This window comes from Rhyacophila brunnea, unplaced genomic scaffold (assembly GCF_057557595.1).
Source record: "Rhyacophila brunnea isolate RB1 unplaced genomic scaffold, BYU_Rbru_1.0 scaffold_20, whole genome shotgun sequence".
Lineage (NCBI taxonomy): Eukaryota > Metazoa > Arthropoda > Insecta > Trichoptera > Rhyacophilidae > Rhyacophila > Rhyacophila brunnea.
The window spans coordinates 17313457-17340677 of record NW_028232860.1 but is presented as its reverse complement, the minus strand read 5'-3'; the positions used below and the strand labels follow the sequence as shown (position 1 = coordinate 17340677).

The window sequence follows — 27221 nt, the reverse complement described above, 5'->3', positions numbered from 1 at the left end:
TTTACTCTAAAAAAACGAGACGTTAATTACTTTACGTGTATTTTTTTGAAAACCCAGAAAAGAATTGGTCATTCAATGAGTAGGTATTCACAATCTGAAATCTACTGATATTTTGTCAAATCTACTGAATTTTTTTGTCACATTCTACTGAAATTTTAAATTTTGACTTGGCAACACTGAATATAATATCGTCTATGGTTTGAAGTTGCGGCAAAAGTGCGGGGGGCACTCTGTTTATAATTTTGTTATCGCACCTTATCGAGTGGCTGTCAATGACAAATAGTTTATAGGTTAATGGTAGTTACCGCAATCCTGTAATAAACGTATATGATCGAACAAACATTACTACCCGCCTATATAATAATTATCAATTAAGAAATGTTTTAAAATCCATTTATCATGGGTAATAATTGCTGCTCACTTGATGATTCCGACTGCGAGCGCCAACAGGATGACCGCGGCGTCGAGTAAGCAAATATTGAAAACTATTTTTCGCAAATAAACCTGTCAAGTGTGTCAAAAACGGAAACCGAAGAAGTTGTGATAAACAATTATTAAAGTATCATGTAGGTAGGTACGTAGTTTCAACGAAACACGTGCCAAGCAACTTATTCAACAGTGTGGAAATATGAATTTAATGTTAATCCCAGTGTTAACGGATACGTCCGTTTTTTAACACTTCTAACAGTATACTTTCTCAATGGTGCCACCCGAACGCTAAAGATTTGAAGGAGAAGACAATTTTGGACACGCCTACTTTAACCCAAACGATATTAGCTGGTGATAATATTTCGTACTAGGTATTTGGTGACTTTTTAAAATTTTGGTGACATGTTTGATTGCCTGCGAAATTATTTTATTTAATAAGACATTTTGGGGTAATTGTGCCGCAGAGGTGGCCATGAGCTTATATAATTTTTTTTTACGAAAACAGTGTTTATTCCATGTAGACAATTATAAAAAATACCTTTTTTGTCGACGCATCGGCTTTTCGATCCAATTATCGTTATTTGAAAATTTTAAATTTCCATACATTTTAGGTTAGATTAGGTTTGGTTGGGTCTAATATAAAGTTGTAAAATCTCATGGCCACCTCTGCGACACATTTACCCATTTTGGTATCTGGTAACGGTACCTACATTATACGAATATTCATATAATATCGGTATCAAACTGATTTTGACCGAAATCTTCCATCCACCTTCCAAATGCATATCAGTGCTTAAATCTGTCACTGCCGTCTGTCACTGCTCTAAACCTTAGGCATAAAGCCCACCAAGACGGACGAGCGGGCGCAGTCGGCGTGAGAAGCGTATATTCATAACCATAATCACACGCCTCTTGCCGCGCATTACCTCTCACCTATGTAAAAAGCAGCGCCGATCATATTTCGCCTCGTGTTTCTTTGCAAAGCTATAAAGTTTAGTAATTTATTTGTCCGCTCTAAATTCATTTTCACAATGATGCATTGTGCTAGCATAGTAAGTTATTATTTGTAATAAGACTAATAACAATAAGCGATGTAAGCACACGGTGCGGAATAAGTGCGCGCCTGTACGACAACGCTCCCAACAGCCGAGTAAATTAGAGACCGTCGCGCCCCTTTCGCTGGTCACATCCAATGTATTTTCGTTTTATTGTCGTGCTATGTCGTCAAAAGACGCCGCACTCAACTCTGTGTGCGTTGAAATATAAGGCGCGCGAGGCATTATGTTCGTCATACGCTGTGTACGCTCTATTGTATTCTTGGTGATTCACCGCTCAAATTGCAAAAATGAGCGAGCACCGCACTCGCGTGCTTTAGTGGGCTTTATGCCTTAGAGATACTAATAATAGTCAACTATGTATGTGTTTTTTTAGGTATGTCGAAATAGCACCTCCTCAAAGATCTAATAATAGACGCCAAAATCAAACACCCCAAAGAATTGACACTCTTCAGCCGAGACTGCCATATACGATTCCTACAACAGATAGGTAAAAAATATACTTATGTGCTTTTCAATTTAAAAAAATGTGTGCACATGTGACGGAAATCAAACATTTTTTGCTGTTCGTTCTCCGGCACGCAGATTATTAGTACCGAGTACCGACCATAGTGAAATGCATATACTTACATACAATAAAATTAGAATGTATCTTCAGCCACACCCTTAATTGGAGCATATGGACACCACGCGGCGCCTCCAAGAATCCCTGTCGCTAGCCAGCATTTTTGCATCATTCCAGGTCATACCAGCATCCCATATTATAGTAGTATTTCAGAACGCTGAAATCCGGTTGGCTTGAAGGACAGGCAAAACTTCGAAATCACATTAAATTTGTACATCTTTATTTTTTATTTGATCCATGTGCTCTGTTTAAATAAAATAATTCTATATTTCATTTATAAACTTTCCCAGTATTTTTTATTTGAGGCGTCTAATTCTTGATTTCGCGCGTGTTTAAGTCAACCAATAAGGGATCGTTCAATATGGAAAAGGGCGTCTCCCATGCTGTAGCATCTGGTAAACTCATGACAGTGCCACGGAAATATGTGCCTTTGTGGAATAAATTAAAAAAAGAGGTACAATTAGCGCTACGTCCAATTTTATTTTGCCTATATTTATTACATTTAAGAGTTTATCGGCTGAAGCAAATTGCCATTTAGTTCTAATTTCGACATAGAATACAACGGAAAAAATAATCTCACGTTAAAACAAATAATTGAAGCTTGAAACATAAAAACGTTGTTTCCCGAAAATATTGAATTGTGGACTTGTCGCTTTTTGTAATTAGACGCCTCATTTGTCAAATACAAGCTGTCATCTATTTTTTTTAATTATTCAGCAAATGTGGTAAATACATAGACATCAGCATCAACTGACTAACTTGTAACATAATACCGTATCTGTGTCACGTCAGTATCACTCACTGACTATTTTATTGGTCTCGGATTTCTTTTTGTATCTAGTCTCTAAAAAAACCTTATTACCTACTAAGTAAAGGTTCAAGTATTAGTAGGTTCTAAGCAGAGACATTAAAAAACTTCCAATGAATATCAATAATGATGCAATTATCATATTTAGCATTCTGTGTCTGGAGTGGATTGGATGCAGTGTTGTTTTTTGAATGTCCGTTTGATCCACGAGCGAGGATCGAACGGCTGACAATCAGTTCTTATAAAGAAAGTCTGTAAAGGTAACCACCACTATGTGGAGGCCAATATGTTCTGCAATCTTTGCCTCCTTTATTACCACATTTTTAATAGGATATTATATTATGAAAAATGTTATTTCAGAATAAACACTCGTGTGGAGCCGAAGCCGGTATTTGGTGAAGCAGTCCAGGTTCAATCGAGGCGTGATTTTTTACTGAAAGACCGCAGGCCAATCATTGGACAGGAAGTACCCAGCTTGGCGACTATGATCTTAGGCCTCTGCAATGATGATATCCAGATATCTGTGCAGCGCCGCGGAATCCTGGAGAGAAACGGAAGCGAATACAATACCGTGAAGAATCTCTTCAGACGCACCACAAGAAAACACTTCCCCGTTAAAATAGAACTTATTGAGAACCCCTTTTTGAAAGCTTTGTATTTGCTGCGAAAGGAAGAATATATCTTACTTTACGGAAAGGAGAATGTGATTGAAGATTCGCTGTTTCACGGTACCAAAAAACAGAATCTCTTCAATATCATTTCGAACAATTTTAATTGGCGGTTTCACGGGGCGGCGAAGGGAAATATTTTCGGTATGGGAATGTCTTTCAGTCCGATATCGAGTTACGCCACACACTACTGCGATACTGACAACGTCAAGGTGATGGTTCTCGCGTTGGTTTTGGTCTCTACAGAGTGCCATGGCGGTAAAAATATGCGAATTCCGCCAAAAATTGATCAGAGATTTAATTTACGGTTTGACACCAGCATAAAACCAGACAGGGCGGTTGTAGTCAAATATTGTGACGATGAGTTTTATCCAAAATACATTATACACTTTAAAGAAGAGGTTCGAGCCAATAACTGATCACTGTATGTCTCTTGAGAGATTCTGTCATTAAATAGACACCTACCTGCCATGTAAACAAGTGCCAGTTTGACAAAATTAACCAAAATTAATTTTATATCTATGTCATAGTCCATCTATATATGTATGAGTCGTCGAGTCACAAATCCCTCTGGAGACTTTTTCTACTTAAGAAAAAGCCACAAAAAACGGTTTTCGTAAATATATATAATTTTAATTTTCTCATCATATTTACTGCCAAAACGGTGATGACAAATACCCAAAATCACAAGAAAATGTCATGTAATATAAAAAAACTGGTTTCAAAAATGTGCAAAGCGGTTTTGCGGCTCGATGACATATATTTTATTAATTTGTGTGAGACAGAAAGGAGATTATATTAAAACATCTCGCATATGATAATTAAGTAATATGGTCTGATGTTTGGGTAAAACTGAGTAGTTACGTCGACAATATCACTGTGGGAGAACACTTTAAAAATATGCAATTTTTAAATGTTCCTGTTCCACAAAAAAACCTAATATATTTTTTATGCTCAATATAAAATTTTTTATATTTTACTTATGCAGTGTTTCCGTTTTTTAACAGCTTAAAAATTACTGGAATATACTAAACAAACAAAGGATGGTTAAGTTGCAACCCCTTAGAGTCAAAGAAACATTTTTCTCTAATTTACTGGAGACCCTAAATACAAGTAAATTTACATTCCACTGACAACAAGAAAGTGTTTTCAGGAGAACGTATTGAACTATCTTTTATTTGCTGAGTTTTCTTTGTCACTTAATATGTTATTTTATGAGGTTGCCCTCGGTAAACTCCTTCACTCAGTCGCTTTACCAGAAAACCACCAGTCTCTCCAGGTTATCCGGTCCGCTCCGAACATGTCCAAAAACTGTACCATAAGTTCCAGAAACGGCCGCAGTGACGTGTATGTCTCGATGTAGAAGTCGAAGTGTAAGTACAGTAGAACCTCAATATAGCGGACAAACCATCCGGACAAATGTGAAAATTATTAAAAATGTCCTGTAACACCACTTGTAAACAATGTTCTGCGCATGATAATCACGCCACAACTCTTGCACTCGAATTCGAGTCATAATGCCATCCTGATCGTAGACCAAACGTAGCACTGATGTTTGCAAAGCTGGTCGCTAATTCACAGTTGCACAGTGGTTTAATTTGTTTACTCGAAGTGAATGGATGCATTTATTACTCCATTCAATAAGTTTACAATGGTTAGAAGTAGATGAAGATGACCTCGGGTATCACATCATGAATGAAAGTGAAATAGCATATAATAGATGAAATTATGATCTTGGAAAATGAGGATGGAAGTGAAGATAGTGTGGAAAAGCTAACAACACCCAAGCGCTTCGACATCGAACATTAACGTCACTCCACAATGGATGTGTGGATATATCATCCGAAGATGAATAAACAGGATTTTGTTAGTGTTTTTATATAATGGATTTACGGCTTTAACGGACACCCCCTCACCCGCATTAGTCCATTATATCGAGGTTCTACTGTCTATTGTCATATTAAAGGGTACACAATTTAGTGTACATGTACAATGTCTATGATAATAAATATTTATGTAACATATTCAACCATCATTATTTGAATTGAAAGACAGATTATATAGATATGCAGTATTTATCCCTAGATTGTGTTGTAAGAGAGAGAGAGCCAACAGAAGGCAACGTGGCAAGGTATAGAATTCTCTGACTGTATGTTTTTACAATACATATGTGCAATATGTGTGAATTGTTCGAAATTACTTGCAGCGATTTTTTTATTGTATTTGTCTATTTGTGACAATATCAACGGCTTAATCTGCAATCCAGCCAACTGCACTTTTGACCAAAAATGAGATTTTGATGACATTTTGTTATAAAGCATGTATTTATGCTCACACAAAATTTCAAACTCCTAAACTAAACCTATAAATAAATGCGTCATCGTTCTTCACACAAAACGGCCAACTGCAAGTGCCAAATTTCCAATATCGTAAATGGACCAACTTCACTCTTTATATAAATCTTCTTTATACATAAAAGGGAAGCTGAAATAGTGTATTAATTCATTTTTATAAAATAAATTTTCCAAGTGTATTTTTGGAATTGTTGAATTCCGCTCGCTAGTTAAATTACAGTAAAACCTCATTAGTAAGAACACTGATAATTCGAAATTCGCCGTAATTCGAAATTTTCCTGAAAAAAAAGTCCCTTGAACATTATTTTCATATAAAACCATACCTTTAATTCGAATTTCGTAATTCTAAATGATTTCCGAGTCCCTGGCATACAAAAATATTCAATAAATCATAATAAAGTACACTATTTCATGAGCCAGTCATTGAAAATTGTGACAGACTTTTCTTAAAAAATCAAAAATTACTTATTTTAAGAAGGTAATAAAAATAATCCTGACATTTTATGACCCAATTCGGTAGGCACATCTATGATCGGAAACGAAATTAATGAAAATCAAAAAAAAATATTTTTTTCAAAATTTTAATATTTTCCCCCCATACATTTCATAATTCGTAATTCGAATTTTCGGTCCCATGGAATTTGTATTAACGAGGTTTTACTGTATGTAGTTAAGCCAGTTTAGCCAAATATATGGTTACATATTACTGCTATGTAGGTACGTGTCGGTCTATCAATTTACAATACATACCTACAAACGTTGGCAAATTGTATCATTTTTGTAGAATATAAAACAATGAAATTATTATTTAAATACATTAATGGGCAATTAAAAATTATTTTTCTTAAGATTGTATATGCTTTAAATTTAAATAATACCTAGTATGGAGTCTTCGCCATCGGTTGGTTCTGTCCTCACATTAGGGGCATACAGCGTATCAGCCAGATTATAAAAGTCATACATTAAGAAGTGGAAGACGCTAGAGGAAGCTTTCATCGACAGTTTTGTTTTTAATTTAATATTTAGAGATGACTTCATAAATACTTTCCGTCTTCCAAATTCTTAAGATTGTGTTCTCCTACTTTAATTTTATTTATAGCATAATATAGTATGATTTTTTTTAAATTTATCATTAGTAATTACCGTGATATTGAAGTGCCTTGGTGAAGCAAATAACGCTATGCTTAAATATTATAAGCTCTGCTTGTATTAGTTTGTAATACTATAGTAATCAGGCTCTATTAGGAGAAGAAGAAATCATAAAATGAAGTATGTTGGTATCCAGTGACGGCTCCACCTTAGGAGCTCACGGAGATGATACCCGGTATCGGGAGTTATTGATTATATGGAATACTGGTTTGTAATAAATCTGATCTCACCATGTGAAAAGTGCTGGGGTCGCTACCATATGTATGTAAACAGAGGTTTTCAAAAAAATAGTGAGATATTTAACTTTGCGATTGAAGGTTTTGTAATACTTTGGTTCATGTTTTATATTTAAGTCTCTATCTTAAGTTATGTATTGTAAATAAATATAAATCAGTTGTGATTTGAATTCATCGTAATTCCAATAATTTGTTCATGTATCAAAAATTTTATATCCACAAGCTATTGCTTGATTATTATCATCATTATCATTATTTTATATTATATTATCATTATTATTATCAATTATGTGTGTATAATGCAGTGGCGAAGGTTGGAGGTAGGCTATGGAGATCTGACATAGTGCAAACGAAACTTTTGTCAGTCATACTTATTTATTTTCATTGAACTAAGAATACAAATTGCAGGTGGCATTGATTAGTTTTTTTTAAGTAAACCATAAGAGATATCAGATAAAAAATATCCTGTAGCGGCGTGACTTCGAAAAGAGACCCATAGATGGCGCTGCCCTTTGACTGGACGCCACAAGCGTTATGTAGACGGATTAGGATTTAACTCTATGCTAACTCTGTAATTTTTATCTCTCACAATCTTAGCCAGCCAGCTTAGTCTGATTAGCTCTGACCCTTTTGATCATACAGGTCCTCTATTTTGAAACTAAGTACCTTACACTATTGAGATTCGTTTCAAGTGGTAATTGGGTTTCTAGTTGTCAAATGTGATACCTACCTGAACTGAACTAACCCTTTGGCAAGTTCATCTGGTTATTTGGTCGAGCGAGTCATCTTATCTTGTTAATCTGTTTTTGTGTATCTTATGCAGTATTCTCTGTTATTATTGATTCTCTGAACTACGGATAAATACTAAACAGGAAGTGTTTCTATTTTTATAAATAAAAAACATACTATAATCCTTCTATCAATAAAATATCTAAAATCATGCCATAAAATCAATCGTACATAGTTTTTGATATTTTTTATCTATCATGGTTTGGTTAGGCAGGGTTTAATCGAATTTAAAAAAATTATTCTTAGTTCAATGAAAATAAAAAAATATGTCTGACAAAGTTTAGTGTTCACTATTTATGTTGACTTATGCCCACGATGGACGAGCGGCTTATAATGTCATGGGTCTCAGGTTCGAATCCTGGGTCTGGCAAATACAAATATTCTTTTTTAGTGTATTTGGAATCAGAGTATGGACTTGATGGGTCGAGCAAGTGGCCAACATCAATTTCTTGTAAAAACAAAAATCTGTCAATACTACAAACCTCCCTCTCTTTGGAGGCCCACAATGATCTTAGGATCGGACAAGGTTTTAAAAAAAATTGTCTTCAATCTCCACAGCCTACCTCCAGCCTTCGCTACTGATATAATATTACTTATATATTATTGTATAGCATTTATTTCTATATGATTGTATTTTTAAAAGTCCTTGCACTGTATTATTAATCAGTTAATTTTAATATTCATACAGTTATTATTTTAAGATTTGTTTGTATACAGTATATATTTGTTCATGTTCCAATAAAATATGATTGACTCTTTTCTGTTTTTTTCTCTTAATTTTTTGAAGAGGCTTACTATTAAAATCTCGATTTGAATTTTAGATTTAATAACCTTTTCCACTCTGGTCAATTTTCTTCAAAACGTATTAGCTACTCTGATCGAAATTCGGGACTTTCTTGTAGAAGTTTAAAGCAGAAAACTTGTGATGTTTATATTAAATAATAACATAATACTGATCCAGCGAGTGAAAAATGTCAATAAATTTGTTTATAGTACCTGAATACACAAGAAAAACTCATTTTTATAAATTTGATATTTAAAAAAAAAACTTCATTAGATTTTGGACACCGTGTTTGACGATTCGTATGACCATTACTGATGCAATGGGTTTTTGCTACGATTCGCAAAAAAAATGCTTTATTGGACTTACTAAAAGTAATACACTTTTAATATGTTGGATAATCATCTATTAATTACCAATATTATTATGTGAATAGTTCAGAACACAGGTAATATAACCGTAAATGTTACTTAAATTCTTCGAGCAGTTTCTTTTTAATTATCCTGTGACTCATTACAATTTCGTTAGCATGCAAACTATTAATTGGCTGTAATATTCAAGATGACGTCTGGTATTTTTTTGTTTATAGGTTACTTACGTAAAAGGTAGAAAGTATAAACAAGCTATTCCACTAGTTTTGATCACTGTACACGGTGTTTAACACATAACATTTACAATGTACTTAATTAATGATATTTATTTTAAATGTTGTTATAACAATAAAAATAGTTTACGATTTAAACTTAAAAACCAATGTAACTTGCAATAATCAGAATATTTTTTCAAAGTATGATACTTTACAAGTTTTACAATAATAATTATATTGTTCGTTTTTTTTTATTTCCTTTCCTATTAGATCCGCAAACAACGCAATCCTTATATTTTTTCGCTGGAAGATCTATCATCGCTAGTTCTGATAATGAAACTTCCACTATCCGCGTCTATGACTATTTCCGATATATCCTGAATTTTAAATAAATACACGTTCAAAATCAATATTATCAAATGTATACAAATCTTCGTCGTCACTTGTATCAAAATGATAACTATCGTTCTTTTCATTGTTATTTTTGGTGTTTTCCATGGTGATTATTATTTAATTATTTTCTTAAGAACTCCATTGAACACAAATTTATATTAATTAAATTGGCTTTATTAGAATGTAATATTATATTACTAGATGCAATTATTTGCAACAATACTGCAGTTGAAAGGGTTAGATTATCTTCTAATATATAAAAAATAATATTTGTTTGTGGGTTTGTTTGTTTGTTTGTTTGTTCGTTTTGAATGCACTGCCATACCGTTCATCCGATTGCGATAAAACTTTGTCAACTTATTGCTTGCACTTTCGCGAAGAGTATAGGCTATACTAATATATAAAAATGAATGTCTGTCTGTCTGTCCCGTATGCGTTCCTATACCATTCATCCGATTGCGATGAAATTTTGGTAAGTGGTTGTATGCATACCCATGAAGGTTTCTGAATTAGAAAAATCATCTTCTTCTTCTTCTTCATTCTATTTTCTTTTATTCGTATGGTTCCTATACCATTCATCCGATTGCGATGAAATTTTGGTAAGTGGTTGTATGCACACCCATGAAGGTTTCTAAATTAGAAAAATCATTATTTTCTTCTTCTTCATTCTATCTTCTTTTATTCGTATTGTTCCTATACCATTCATTCGATTGCGATGAAACTTTCATCGGTTGTTGTGGTAACACCCGTAAAGGTTTCTGAATTAGTACAACCATCTTCTTCTTTTTCTTCATTCTATCTTCTTTTATTCGTATGGTTCCTATATCATTCATCCGATTGCTATGAAACCTTCATAAGTTGTTGTGGTAACACCCGTAAAGGTTTCTGAATTAGTACAACCATCTTCTTCTTCTTCTTCATTATATCTTCTTTTATTCGTATGGTCCCTATATCATTCATCCGATTCCGATCGTCAGTGGTTGTGCCAACACCCGCGAAGGTTTCTGAATTTGTACAACCATCTTCTTCTTCTTCTTTATTATATATGTATTCTTTTATTCGTATGGTTCCTATATCATTCATCCGATTGCGATGAAACCTTCATCAGTTTTTGTGGTAACACCCGTAAAGGTTTCTGAATTAGTACAACCATCTTCTTCTTCTTCTTCATCATTTCTTCTTTTATTCGTATGGTCCCTATATCATTCATCCGATTGCGATGAAACTTTCGTCAGTGGTTGTGCCAACACCCGCAAAGGTTTATGAATTTGTACAAACATTTTCTTCGTCTTCTTCATTATATCTTCTTTTATTCGTATGGTTCCTATACCATTCATCCGATTGCGATGAAACCTTCGTCAGTTGTTGTGATAACACCCGCAAAGGTTTCTGAATTAGTACGACCATCTTCTTCTTCTATTTGTATGAGTTCCTATTCCATTCATCCGATTGCGATGAAACCTTTATCAGTTTTTGTGGTAACACCCGTAAAGGTTTCTGAATTAGTACAACCATCTTCTTCTTTTTCTTCATTATATCTTCTTTTATTCGTATGGTTCCTATATCATTCATCCGATTGCTATGAAACCTTCATAAGTTGTTGTGGTAACACCCGTAAAGGTTTCTGAATTAGTACAACCATCTTCTTCTTCTTCATTATATCTTCTTTTATTCGTATGGTCCCTATATCATTCATCCGATTCCAATCGTCAGTGGTTGTGCCAACACCCGCGAAGGTTTCTGAATTTGTACAACCATCTTCTTCTTCTTCTTTATTATATATGTATTCTTTTATTCGTATGGTTCCTATATCATTCATCCGATTGCGATGAAACCTTCATCAGTTTTTGTGGTAACACCCGTAAAGGTTTCTGAATTAGTACAACCATCTTCTTCTTCTTCTTCTTCTTCATTATTTCTTCTTTTATTCGTATGGTCCCTATATCATTCATCCGATTGCGATGAAACTTTCGTCAGTGGTTGTGCCAACACCCGCAAAGGTTTATGAATTTGTACAAACATTTTCTTTGTCTTCTTCATTATATCTTCTTTTATTCGTATGGTCCCTATATCATTCATCCGATTGCGATGAAACTTTCGTCAGTAATTGTGCCAACACCCGCGAAGGTTTCTGAATTAGTACAACCATCTTCTTCTTATATTCTATCTTCTTCTATTCGTATGCGTTCCTATACCATTCATCTGATTGCAATGAAATTTTGATCAAGTGTTGTGCTCACGCCCGCAAAGGTTAATGAATTGATAAAACTATTTTCTTCATCTTTTTCTTCAATTCTATCTTCTTCTATTCGTGTGCGTTCTTGTACTATTCATCCGATTGCGATGACATTTTGACCAGTTGTTGTGCGCACGCCCGCAAATGTTTTTGAATTAGTACAACCATCTTCTTCTTCTTCTATTCGTATGCGTTCCTATACCATTCATCCGATTGCAATGAAATTTTGATCAAGTATTGTGCTCACGCCCGCCAAGGTTTCTGAATTGAGGCAACCATTTCTTCTTCTTTTTCATCTATTCTATCTTCTTCTATTCGTATGCGTTCTTATACCATTCATTTGATTGCGATGAAATTTTTGTAAGTTGTGCGCACACCTGCAAAGGTTTCTAAATTAGTATTATATAAAATACAAAGTTCGTTTAATCCAATTTTGGTTTGTTAGTGCATATTAATAACATTAATAACGTTTGCGTATTTTGGATTCGATTTTAATTTAGTGTTCTTTTGTTTGACCTTTACTCCTATTAGAATTATTTTCATATTGATATATTGTATTACACAGATATTTTAATATTAAAAAAATAATTACTTCTTATTTATTTATTTTTTATTTTATTTATTTATAAAAAAGAGTATTACGGCATTACAGCTTTTGGCCAATGCGCCATAATACATAATACATACAAATATATAAAAATATCTTAATTACAAATAACAACTAATATGACAAGAAAGTGGAAAAGACAGCATGCGTAAATATTAAAGAAATATGATAATATATACAATTATAAATTTATCCTATTTAAAACGTCTACAAACATTATATAATTAATAAAAAACAAATCAACCTTTATGGTGCCATCAAATAAGCTAATTGCACGATACACAGCATCATGAAACATAACATCTGTCCTGCGACGAGGTATCTTGAAGACCGTGGAGCTGCGAGTGATATTGGTGGGAACATGAAAATTAATATTTGCCAGTATATGCGGATTGTAAATGAACCCACGAAGAAGTAAAAAGAAATGCTTTAAAAGAACAATCACTCTTCGGGTAGACAGGGATTGCATTGATAGCATACCCAGAAGAAAACGAGTCGGGAAATTCATTTTATTGTCATTATCATAAGGAAAGAACCCGTATGTTCTTAAGTAGAGAAATCTAAGAAATCTATTGTGGACTCGATCCAGCTTAATTGTGTGCATGAACCTATTAGGACTCCAAATAATGCTGGCATATTCAAGAATACTCAACACAAATGATACGTATAATGTACGTAGCACTCGGACGTTTTCGAATGATTTTGAAACCCTCATAACAAAACCAAGCATTTTGCTAGATCTAGTACTGATGTTAAGAATATGCTGATTGAAAGTGAACTTTGTATCATACAATACTCCCAAATCTTTTATCTCCGTTACCCTACTCAATATTATACCAGACAATGTGTATGGGAACAATAAGGTGTGCCTTGAACGATTGAATGAAATAATATTACATTTGGCGGTAGCGAATTCAAGTTTATTTAAGATAGACCATTGCGAGATAGCATCTAGGTCAGACTGCAACATCGCACAGCATAATGGGGTTTCAATAGTTCGAAAAAGTTTAAGGTCATCTGCGAATAGCAAACAAGAAGAATTGGTTATAACTTTGACAATATCATCAAAAAATATTAAAAACAAAATTGGGCCAAGATTTGAACCTTGAGGAACACCAGAGTTTGTTCTAAAAATCCGCGATTCATTCCCATGGTAATCAACAAATTGACGGCGATTTTTCAAATAAGAAGCAAAAAAACATATTATACTATATGACGCGCCAAATGTACAAAGCTTTTGTAATAAAATATCGTGATCAACACGATCAAATGCCTTGGAAATATCTGTGTACACAGAATCAACTTGAATTGACTTATCCATAGAATTTGAAATAAAATTATTATACACTATAAGATTTGTTACTGTGGACCGCCTAAGTCGAAAACCATGCTGCGAATCGGAGAGGCGAGAGTCTATTTGACGGTTGATGTTTATATGTAATATCGATTCAAATAATTTACATGGAGCCGAAAGAACTGCTATTGGCCTATAGTTAGAGATCTCTGATCTAGATCCCTTTTTATGAAGCGGCCTTAGGCGGGTTATTTTCCATGCATCAGGAAAAGTGCTGGATGCTATGATTAAATTAAATATATGTTTAAGCGGAAAGGATATATGTTCGTAACAGCCCTTAACCACATAAGGTGGCAAGCCATCTGGACCAAATGAACTTTTGGGAGACAAATTTGAAAACCCATATTCCATATCTTTCTCGTCAAAAGCTGAGATTTGAATATCTTGCGTTGCAGACGAAGGACCAGCAGAATCGGGGTCAAGTAGCGGTTCTATTGAGCTATAAAGTGATTCAAAATGCTTAGCAAATGCATCAGATATAACATGGTTCTCTATAGGATCATTATTCAACGTCATCATGGCATTGTCTTTTGTAGTACTACTGGAACTAAGCGAATGAATATATTTCCAAAAACAATTAGGATCTGAGACAATATTTCGACCAATCGACGTTAGATATGATTTGTGAGCCGAAGAGATGTCACACTTCAATGAGTTTCTAAGACAGGAAAATTTACTATAATCTGCAGTCCAGTTGTTTTTTCCACAGTGCATGATAATATGCCTTTGACCTTAGATTATAAATAATTTCTGGCGTAAACCACTTAGGATATGAGTACTTCGGTAGATGAACGAGCCGGCGAGGGAAACAGGAGTCCAGACTATTATAAAATTTATTATAAAAAATAGCTAATGCCGTGTTTACATCAATTTGTTCATATAAAGAGGTCCAATCTGTAGTACTCAAAGAATTATACAGCGCTAAAAAATTTCCATTTGAAAAATTCCATTGCGGATTATGCCTATTCAGTGGAGGAATCGACAAATCATTTCTGTGCGATACATGCTTAAAAGATAAAATTGTGCAAGTAGAGGGATGATAGACATCTTCAGGAACGAGAGGCTCATCACACGCGCTGACCACCGTGCAACCAACGTTAGATAGCACCAAATCAAGCGTCCGACCGAGACTATTTTTCACAGAAGAAAATTGTTTTAAATTAAATAAATTATTAAAGCTGGTATAATCAGATTCAATTATACCAGCGGAATACAAATTAAAATCTCCCAAAATAATTAGTTTTTTGTTGGGCAGTACCAAATTTTCTATTATTTTCTATTATTTTTTAAATATCTAAGATAAATATAACCACGAAGCGACCCTGTGCGAAGCCGGGTACTTCAGCTAGTATTAAATAAATAATCATATGCAGATATTTAGATTGATAAGAGAAGTGTAACTCAAGACAATATACTTTATACAAAAATAAGGAGACATTCAAAGGACAATGTAAATAACAATGGCAAAATTAAGATAAACAATCAAAAGCATTCCTATACCCCATTATTACATATTCCATATTAGCTAATAAATGATACTGATAATATGACAAGACATGTTGAAATTATTGTATGTATTAAGAATATCTAATAATGCAAATATTTAATCAGGTGAATAGATAAGTACATCAATTTTTCTAAGAATTTATTCAACCCAATGGTTGATACTAATGTAAATTTGGGAATGGGACGACTGGACTCCGGACAAATGGACGCCGCACTATCGTAGACACGTATACAGAACGTAGACGAGGTATTTTAATTAGTTTCTATCTACTACTTAGTAGTTTTAATTCATTTTACTCTTAACATAATGTATTCTTTATTGCGGATTGAGAATTACCATGCCTAAGGCTTTATATAAAATAAAAAACTCTTTTATCGTTGGAACTTAAACATGTGCACGATTAAATCATTATTTACGTCTGCATATTTACATTCTCATCAACTATTAAATCATTTAAATATAAATGATATTAAATATTTTTTTTAAAGTACCTAACGTCTATTTATTTTCGAATTCCGTGGCGTCCAGTTGTCCCGGTGCCAAATCGTCCTAGACCCGTAAATTTGATGGTTTATCCTGCATGTTATATGTTTAACTACATTTGTCGGCAATAACATTTTGTAGAATTCGGTTGTAATTTTGATAAATCGGGGAGTAAATGTATACCTGCTCTGGGCCAGACCCACTGGCCAGTTGAGCTCCCTACTGGAAGCGTTCGGGCCAGAATGTGCAAGAGAGTGCAAAAATTACCAGTGGTTCATATTCTGTTCCTAAACAATGTTTAATTCAAGATTATCCATATCATAGATAATGATTATCATGTGATCACACAGTAATCGCTTCTGTTGTTGTTTGATGTTACTTTCTGCAGTTATATTATAAATTGTACTTACCTATTATATTTCGAAAGATAAGATAAAAGGATAGCATAGCTAATTTTATCAATTTCAATAAGAACATTAATTTTATATTTTTAATAAACTATTTCTTTTATTCAACGAATAAGAAACAAGATTTTAGAATGAAACATTCTATATACTGAATATACATAATTTGAAAACATCTCATGCATATTATACACACTAAAAAAAATCATTTTTTAGAAAAAAATACGACACCCGACGGGACTTGAACCTGTATCTGCTGGATTTATATTTCATAGGTACAACTTAATACTAGCGAGCACCTACAAGAATTTTATATAAATATAATTTATGATTGTATTTCTAATTTACTTACCTACCTATTTTCTTGTCTTTCTATTATATTCCGGTGGATTTTATTACGTATTTAGACATGTATTTGATCTCAATACTATATGGTCATCTATTTCCGATACGATAGGTCACCGTGATTTGTGATACGGCTAACTGTATATGTACAAATTTCCGAATATGACTTTCTGCAGCAGTTCTGATATGAGTCACTTAGTCACGATATGTGAATTTAAGATGAATGCTAGTAGTGGTGTTGTTTGTAAAGCGATTTAAACGTATGCTAAAAATCATGGTTTGAATCGCGACGTCTGATTAGTCGGCTATGTAGAGCGGATTTAGTAACATGTTATATATCCTAGAATGGATGGGGCGGGGCGACTCAAGTCAATATTCATTTTGAGTTTTTGACGAAACAGGGCGGAATTCAAAACTCGCAACTCGATAGGTTGGTAGATCTATTGATATAGCACATACGTACATTCAAAACTAATTTGACTGAAAAATCGCCCAGTTTTGGCGACTAAGCAACTCATAATATTATATATATCGGATTTTTTTGTTTTTATAAATTTTAAAGTTTGTTTTGTTATTAACAACATTCTCGTAAGGCTGCGCGCACACGGCAAAGCGAAGTTTCGGATTCATCCGCCAAACGACGTTTGCGTTTTATTTGCGTTTTATTTGCGAGCCGATTGCGTTTTAAATGCTTGTCAAATGCGTCAATATTTCGACAATGCTGTCCAAGAGAAAACACGGTTTTCAAGGGGATTCATAAACGCCTTTTTTTGAAACTGCACCCTGCTGCGAGAGTATTTATCCTTCATTACAGTGGCGTACAAGGGTAAATAAATCAATATAAAATCAGTACGTAATATTGCATTATACCTACATTTATTTTCCCACTATTGCTTCTTTTGGAGCTGGACTGTTTTATATCGAAAGCGTTTTGAAAATTACCTATTGTTGAGCCTATTATATACCATCATCATCAATACTATCGACCGAGGGTACTTGATGGAGTTTGAATTTAAATTCTAATTGATTTAAGTTTTGTACTATTATTATTTATTAATACAATAAAAAAAGATTAGTTAATACACGAAGAAAGGGTAAAAACCTTATAACCTAGATACCTACTAAGTAAAGGATTAAGTACAAAAACATAATATTTTGAATAATTTGAATATTTGCAGTATTCTAAAAACCTGTTGTAAATACTATTAATACATTCGGTAGGTAAGCAGTTTTACAAAATATAATAAAAAGTTGTGACACAGCACAGCTATGAGAAGAAGTATTTCACAAGAAGAAAGGCTCGCCATATCTATACGGTAAACTAAACTATTATTATTTATTTTGTAGTATGTACTTATTTAATTAATTTTTTTATTAGTTGACACTGTCATCTTCTATAGATACACTAAAATGGAAACGGGTACTAATAATAATATATTGAAGTGAGAATAATGAATACCCACCTACTACTATTGATAGGTATGTGCTTGTGTACTTGTATCGGTACAAGTATATTTATATTAATTATTGTTTTTTTGTTATAATATATTAGTTGCGATTAATTGACAATAAAATTTTGATAATTTAACTATTTAGCCGCTACAGTACCATATTATTCAATTACATATTCAAAAAAAGTTGGTAGTTATGAATTCAAAACACCTTTCATAAAAAATAGATTGAAATATTAGTAGGTACACTAACACGAAATTACCTGATATAGTCTCATTACAATAGCTATCTTTTTAATATGTAGCTATTGAATTCTAAGCAATAATATTCTATTGGAAATATGAACAGATTTTAAGGGGAGATATTTCAAATGTTTATGAATAATATGTTTTAAATGTTTATTTAATAAAAGATACAATAGGTATAATAATATATTACATTGTTCTAACAAATTATATACAAAAAACCTATAAAATATTTTAATTAAATTATATCTGTTTTCCCCATTGCATTAACGCCACTGTGAAATTCTTGATGACACTAATTAAGAAAGAAGGAAGATTTTTTTAATTTTTTCAGACTAAAGTAATAAATTATGTCATACAATATGTGCCTTATTGTGTTCGCCAACTTATAGCTATTATGGATATTAGTACTTTTTGTTTTCACCGATAGTGTTATTATGTAAGAATTTATTTATTGCACTATCCGAAGAATTAAAAAAAACTTTTTTTTGTCGCCAGTGGCGAACTAAGATAAATAAAATATAAAAATATAATATGTAAACATTACCTACATAATTATTAAGTATTTCTTTTTTACCATTTTACCTATATTTATTTTTTCCACTATTGCTTGATTTGGAATAGAATTCTGTTATATTATATCGAAAGCGTTTTTTAATTTGATGATATTTTCATAGTGTAGAAATTATTTTTAATGACTTTCATGCGGATTTTTGTTAGCTATACGCAAATGCAGACATAGTCCAAATAAGCATTAATCATTCAAGTGAATCTTTCTGGTTGCAAACAATTCATCATGACTTCGACAACAATAACAATACAGAACATGATAAAACAGAACAGCCAGGTTTTCTCCAGGTGTTCTGTTTTGTCATGTTCTGTTTTGTCACTGTCCTGTTTTGTCATGGAACCGACTGAGATTTAACATTCTTCATATTATTATATATGACAATGTGCTAGGTGCAGATTGCGTAGGCTTAAACCTTTACATTATACCCAAGTTTTTAATGAAAAATACCCACTCATCCGGTCATGAGTTTGTCATTGGTAAATAAAATTTATTAGGCCTTTCTGAACATAATTATGTGGTTAATCAGTAATATTTCTTAATACGCGCCCCCATAAATTTCAGCTTTCAAAAGTTCGGTACTGGCCTAAATGGGAAGATTTAAAAGAACATGTGGTAGGTAGTATATTCATGGCACGTATTGTATGACATAATTAATTACTCCATTGCTTCAGTGGCGTTCATGCAATGTAGAGCAACAGATATAATTTAATTAAAATATTTTATAGATTTTACTGTAGCGGGTAAATAGATAAATTATCTAAATTTTGTTATCAATTAATCGCAAATAATATATTATAACACGAAAACAATAATTAATATAAATATACATGTACCTACACAAGTACACAGGAACATACCTATCGATAGTAGTAGGAAGGTATTCATTATTCTCACTTCAATATGTTATTATTGGCACCCGTTTCCATTTTAGTATATCTATAGAAGATAAAAGTGTCAACTAATAAAAAAAATAATTAAAGAAGTACATACTTACTACAAAATAAATAATAATGGTTTAGTTTACCTTATAGTTATGGCGAGCCTTCACGCTTAAAAACAGATTAAATTTAATAAAAATATTTTATAGATTCGATACCTACATAAAGATTCTACTACTAAAAAGGAGGCATGATTCTATTAAAGATACATACTTATTTAATATCGAATATAACCAAATGCATACCTACTTGTATTCTTCCCAAAAGAATGGTGTTATTTTAAATATGTATTTCATATAATATGAATAGGTAGGTGGGTAATTCAATACGTATCTATAGGTACTTATATAAATATTTTCGGTATAGGTATATAGGTATTCATCAAAAATTATTTAAATTTGCATATTACGAACTATACCTTAACATTGTTTATTCGTTTTTTTTTATTTAGTGAGTAGTTACAGTTGGTGACATCTCTCATTAGTTAATATTATTAAACTCCCAACATATTGCACAACGAGAAAACTATTGTTTACGAGAAATGACATTTTAATACGCTTACCTACCGAATTTATTAATCATATTTACAACGGGTTTTTTTAGAAACACTGCAAATATTCAAATTATTCAAAATATTATGTTTTTATACTTCATCATTTACTTAGTAGGTATCTAGGTAATAAGGTTTTTACCCTTTCTTCGTGTATTAACTTATAATCTTTTTTTATTGTATTAATAAATAATAATAGTACAAAACTTAAATCAATTAGAATTTAAATTCAAATTCCATCAAGTACCCTCGGTTGATAGTATTGATGATGGTATACCTACTAATATTTCAATCTATTTTTTATGAAAGGTGTTCTCTAAAAAAAATCTTCCTTCTTTCTTAATTAGTGTCATCAAGAATTTCACAGTGGCGTTAATGCAATGGGGAAAACAGATATAATTTAATTAAAATATTTTATAGGTTTTTTGTATATAATTTGTTAGAACAATGTAATATATTATTATACCTATTGTATCTTTTATTAAATAAACATTTAAAACATATTATTCATAAACATTTGAAATATCTCCCCTTAAAATCTGTTCATATTTCCAATAGAATATTATTGCTTAGAATTCAATAGCTACATATTAAAAAGATAGCTATTGTAATGAGACTATATCAGGTAATTTCGTGTTAGTGTACCTACTAATATTTCAATCTATTTTTTATGAAAGGTGTTTTGAATTCATAACTACCAACTTTTTTTGAATATGTAATTGAATAATATGGTACTGTAGCGGCTAAATAGTTAAATTATCAAAATTTTATTGTCAATTAATCGCAACTAATATATTATAACAAAAAAACAATAATTAATATAAATATACTTGTACCGATACAAGTACACAAGCACATACCTATCAATAGTAGTAGGTGGGTATTCATTATTCTCACTTCAATATATTATTATTAGTACCCGTTTCCATTTTAGTGTATCTATAGAAGATGACAGTGTCAACTAATAAAAAAATTAATTAAATAAGTACATACTACAAAATAAATAATAATAGTTTAGTTTACCGTATAGATATGGCGAGCCTTTCTTCTTGTGAAATACTTCTTCTCATAGCTGTGCTGTGTCACAACTTTTTATTATATTTTGTAAAACTGCTTACCTACCGAATGTATTAATAGTATTTACAACAGGTTTTTAGAATACTGCAAATATTCAAATTATTCAAAATATTATGTTTTTGTACTTAATCCTTTACTTAGTAGGTATCTAGGTTATAAGGTTTTTACCCTTTCTTCGTGTATTAACTAATCTTTTTTTATTGTATTAATAAATAATAATAGTACAAAACTTAAATCAATTAGAATTTAAATTCAAACTCCATCAAGTACCCTCGGTCGATAGTATTGATGATGATGGTATATAATAGGCTCAACAATAGGTAATTTTCAAAACGCTTTCGATATAAAACAGTCCAGCTCCAAAAGAAGCAATAGTGGGAAAATAAATGTAGGTATAATGCAATATTACGTACTGATTTTATATTGATTTATTTACCCTTGTACGCCACTGTAATGAAGGATAAATACTCTCGCAGCAGGGTGCAGTTTCAAAAAAAGGCGTTTATGAATCCCCTTGAAAACCGTGTTTTCTCTTGGACAGCATTGTCGAAATATTGACGCATTTGACAAGCATTTAAAACGCAATCGGCTCGCAAATAAAACGCAAATAAAACGCAAACGTCGTTTGGCGGATGAATCCGAAACTTCGCTTTGCCGTGTGCGCGCAGCCTAATATATTTTTGGGTTGTGACAGCGCCATCTTTAGATTAATAAAGCCTGAGCATAACTTTTTGCACAAGCAAGGAGTGGTCCACAGTTCAGTTGTCAAAATCAGATCCCAGATTGCTTGACATATTGATTCGCCCTTTCTCGTATAGGATTGAATTAGGTATATAAAATTCTCAAATCAAACATATTAACACTATCAGTGTTATTTATAACTAATATATATTCCTGTTATTCATCAGCTGTTAAAGTCAGACTAGTCCTTCACACAAAAACCGGTGGTAATATCGATTTCCAAAAAATATGTAGCATTGATCTATGCATTACATTTCGTCTCTGTTCTGGCAGAACACACTGACTGGAGAATACTAGTTTTGAGTAATTTGACTTTGATAAAATGTTTGAAATGGTCTATCATGTGAGTTTATTAAGTAATAGTAAAAAGGATGACTTTAAAATAAAGACTGTTTATTTATTAAGAATGTTTCCAGACGGTAAAGTTTGAAATAAGGAACATTTTGGTATAACTAACTCAATATATCGTTTTTCGAATTAGTGTCTTCTGCCAGAACAGTGACGATTTGTAGAAGGTGTGTCAATGCTAGTGTATTATTTATCATGTAACTCATCTATTCAAATTAAACCATTCTCTGTGTGAACACGACAGACGCGTCAGTATGAGCACGCTATAGAACAATGACAGGTCATCCATAGACAACAACGGGAGGGGTGGAAAAAGTAGGACCAGTCGTTGTGAATGTATCGGCTTTCTACTTCAGTTGGCAATGGTTGTGACCATGTATTCTTTCTTTTCCCGACGTTTCGGGCTCGTTGCAGAGACCATTTTCAAGCGATAAAGTATTGAAGTGTATTGGGTGTCTGAATGCAACCGCCGCTCAAGAGTAAAAAGGGGGGTGAAAGAGTAATCAGCTAAACGGACCTCTTTTAAACATTGTATTCATACACATAACAGTACACTTTAATATTATCTTTTGAGAATGGTCACTGCAACGGGCCTGAAATGTTGAAAGAAGGAGGAAGATTAAAATCTATTACGATGACAAACAACCGTGAAAGTCTCAAAACATTATTTAAAAACAGATACACTAACTAATTTGTAAATTTTTTGACACATTTGGTAATCTATTTTATTTATTTATTATGATGGACTTTCAGCTTAGTCTGTCGGATTGAGGTTTTACTGTATTTGCAAAAATTGTACCAGTATTAAATTTCTTTTCCTTCTCGATCTCCAAATTACAGCACACCTACATTTCGTCAAATAAATTTAATTATTACCTAACAGGTAAAATAATAAAATATATATTTGCCTTGATTTATCTGTCTTTATTTCTGAATAATATTTACATTAAAACGTTAAAATTTTAGGTAAATAATAAATTAATAATTGTATTTTCACCTAATATAATTGTAACGCATAAGCTGTCTAAATTTGCATGGGAAAGAGTTTGTCAGTTGTGAAATCGCATAAATAGACGTTGCATCTCTCTCATGCGCGCTGTACTTAATCAGTCAAGAATATACATTTCATTCACACGCTTCTTCACCCAATCCCTCATAAAATTCACCGGCTTTATCGAAATAGATACCTACCAAGCTATATTCGTAGTCAAATCAACCCGTTCTTTATTCACTCAGTTGTAATAACTATAATATGATTTCGTTAAGCTTTTGAAACGGAAGCATCGACCATTCCTATTTTTATTTCCTTAACTAGGTTACTCGAGTCTAGGGATTGCAATACCGAGTGAAAATACTATTACCGGTATTTCGGTATTTCCTATTAAATACCGGTATTCCTGAAATAAACAGAATCTACTGATAAATATAATATATATTCATATAGAAAAGCTCTTTAAAATATTAATATTTTATAGCACGTGCCTTTGCTGATCTCCAAGGGCGTTGAAGGGCAACGGAAGTAAACCAGACATCGCGTAAACCGACAAAAAATACAGCCATATTAAACCCATTATGTTGGTTAATACATTTTATTTCCACTTTCAATACCTACTGAATATATCGATATCGAAATATACTGGGACACCGGTTTTGAAATACCGGTATTGCAATCCCTACTAAAGTCATTTTCAAATTAATCATGAAGAAGTCTGTGACCTCATTGTATCATTTGATTCGTATTGCATCACTCAAAGACTGCCGCAGGAGTGAGAAAAAGAGAAGATGTGAATTCCCATGCTTTAAGCAGTAAGGACTTTGCATGCACAGTAGCAGAATAGTTTGACAATGAGTATTTTTAATGTAGGTACCCAAATATTGTTATATCCATGTTATCAGATAATTGTAAAGAATATCAAATAATTTTTTTTTATCGTAATAGATTAGATAAAACCAAAACAATTTTTGGTTCCTGTCAGATAAGTAGGTACCTATGTCACTTATACATAAATAATTATATTTACACATCAACAATTTGTTATTAATTCTAAAATGGTATTGAACTTTGATTATTAAAAGATTCAGCATGGGAAACATTTGCAGAATCTTGGACAATATTTGCTGTTGTAGAAATTGTGGCAGGTAAGGTGATTTCAATTATTCTGTGCGCTAAAAATAATGTCCTTTTCAAGGAGAGTGAAAGATGTGTTTTGGAGAATTTTGTGTGCAAATTTGTATGGTTTTGTGTGAAATTTACTAAATCAGCTGCATTGATTCGACTCATTTCTTGTCTCCTTTACACAAATATGAATTATGGTTAAGTTAATATTTCTCAAAGTCAATAGTGGAACTTCAAATTCCAGCTCCCCCACGATAAAAATCTGGGCTCCCATTACACATATTATCTTAAAAATCTAAAATAATATACTGAGTAGGTAGTTTTATGTCGTGTCCGGAAATTTGTACATATGCAGTTCGCCGTGAAATGTTGTATCGGAAATATAGTCGTATATTAAAGACCGTCCAACCTCTTTGGGTTGTATAGTACTGATATAAAATTTTTCCAAATAAAATATTGTTCTTGTTGGTTAATAGGAATCCAGCGGCGAACAAAATTTGAAAGTTGCCAATATACTGGATTATTTGTCAGGTTAAGTTAGGTTTTCATTCATAAATTTTCCCAAAATCGGCTATGAAAATTGAATTCATGTTCATATTGAATCTAATAAAATTGGAACATTATTGTCTGCAATGCTCAACGAACAATGCGTATTTTTTTCATGTCAGTGCTATAGAGATGACCGTATAGATACGGTCATCTCTTTCCGATAAGAAAGCTGACGGCGAAATGTAATACGTACAATTTGCATGTAACCGTTTTATGTTATGTAATAAATCTTATGAAAAGAAAATTATCATAAATGTAAAATATATTACTTACGAAAAAAAAATTGTTGATTCAATATTTGAATTGTTTATGTTGACAGGTGTTTCGGGTTATAAACCTATCCTCAGAAAAATCTAGATCTATTAAATTGATCGTTTAAAAACATTTAGTTTGCCGCAAGCAAAATTTAAAAACGTATATTATTGTACTTACCAAACAAACGTAGGTGACTTTTTTACTGTGCACGGAATAAATTATTAATAATAAAATATTACTTTTAATCAGAATTTACAAGATCGGGAGAAAAAAGGGTGAAATCTTAAGGTTTATATCTCATGTGATATTTAACAAAATTGTGTATGAAATATCTGAACAATCAGGGCTTGAAATGGGCCGGAGCTGTATTCCAGTTTGTAAAATCCCCAAAATTATCCCACCGTCTAGTGAACATGTTAATTTGACAATTTCAGCTAGATTTTCCATATAATGTAAAAATCCTACACACTTATTTTTATAAAATACACAAGCAATTAGATGAATATGTTAATATTTTTGTAAAATTATCGAGCGCTCCGGTTCATAAAATATTCCATATCGAGCACTGTGAACAATAGAACCCTAGATGCATATTTCGACAATCTGTGCCTAATAATATGTAAATCTACATGAAATTTTAATATAATACTACTAATTGTGAATAGTTGTCATATTAAAAATCACTATCCGGTCTTACGCAATGTAGTTCCATTACTGGTCAGACTTTTTCTATTTTCCATCACCAACATAGTATACCATGATTGGAGAGCAACAGGTTCTTGGAGGTGCCGCATGGTGTCCATATGCTTCACCCAATAAGACAAACTTCACAAAAATCAATATCAAAAAATCAAAATCAAAAAAAAAAAATCTGTATAAAATTGTATGTTTTTTGTTTTCAAACAATTTTAGTTTTTATTATTTTATATATTCTCTTCTCACTTGTGAGGGTAATATTTGTTATAATGTAAATCTCATGTTGTGTACGTCTTAAATTTAGATTTGTTATGTCCACAATATTTTGTTTTCTTAAATAAATAAATTTAATATTCTAATCAAGCATGCAAATACAACTTTGCTATCATATAAATATTCTATTCTGTACCTATTAAAGATTGACAATTTTATTACTTCTGACTTATTTCAGCAATGAAATGATTCTGGAAACCCCTCCTGCACACTCTGGAGGCGGTCACTCTAATCCGAGTTTCACAGAACCAGTGGAATCTGCCCAATCGCGGAGGGAACACTTTCTTGAAACGACTACAGTCCTGTGATGAGTTGTACGGACAGTGTCAGCAATGCACTAACATAACGAATGGCAGTTCATCTTTGGGGGCCACAGAGGCCGGGCTTAATCGGTATTTGTTATAATGGCCTGAAAATAATTAAATTAAAGTTTTGTTACATCTGTACTTTTATTTACAAGCAATATCCAAAAATTCCAGATTATCTAAGAAAAATGGGCACTTATTTACACAGCATTGTTCGTTAGAATATTGTACCTGTGCAAAACGTTTGGGGCGTCATCTCGGGCCCAGACTCTCTGTGCAGTGTGATTGTTTTTCCT

At 32.5% G+C, this 27221-nt stretch overlaps 2 protein-coding genes across 3 annotated transcripts in view; one reads left to right on the top strand and one right to left on the bottom strand.

Annotated features, from left to right (window-relative positions):
- The window catches only part of mRpS5 (mitochondrial ribosomal protein S5), a 344261-nt gene that overhangs the window by 196940 nt on the left and 120100 nt on the right, over positions 1 to 27221 (bottom strand). The gene's annotated exons all lie outside the window — the stretch shown is intronic.
- Positions 195 to 27056, top strand: LOC147071299 (protein mono-ADP-ribosyltransferase PARP12-like). 2 transcript variants are annotated; one of them, XM_085947905.1, is made up of 4 exons: positions 208 to 467; positions 1861 to 1974; positions 3278 to 3797; positions 26799 to 27056. In XM_085947905.1, the coding sequence occupies exons 1-4, from the start codon at positions 400 to 402 to the stop codon at positions 26802 to 26804; spliced, it is 708 nt and encodes a 235-aa protein (XP_085804031.1). In that variant the 5' UTR covers positions 208 to 399; the 3' UTR covers positions 26805 to 27056. The 2 variants fall into 2 exon arrangements, with proteins under 2 accessions (XP_085804030.1, XP_085804031.1); XM_085947904.1 differs by lacking the exon at positions 26799 to 27056 and having other exon boundaries at positions 195 to 467; positions 3278 to 6480.

Bases quoted from the DNA above. Each gene is read 5' to 3' on its own strand.
- LOC147071299 (XM_085947904.1), top strand. From the start codon at position 400: ATGGGTAATAATTGCTGCTCACTTGATGATTCCGACTGCGAGCGCCAA. The intron at 468-1,860 runs GTAAGCAAATAT...GTGTTTTTTTAG, and splicing joins CAGGATGACCGCGGCGTCGA to GTATGTCGAAATAGCACCTC. The intron at 1,975-3,277 runs GTAAAAAATATA...ATGTTATTTCAG, and splicing joins ACGATTCCTACAACAGATAG to AATAAACACTCGTGTGGAGC.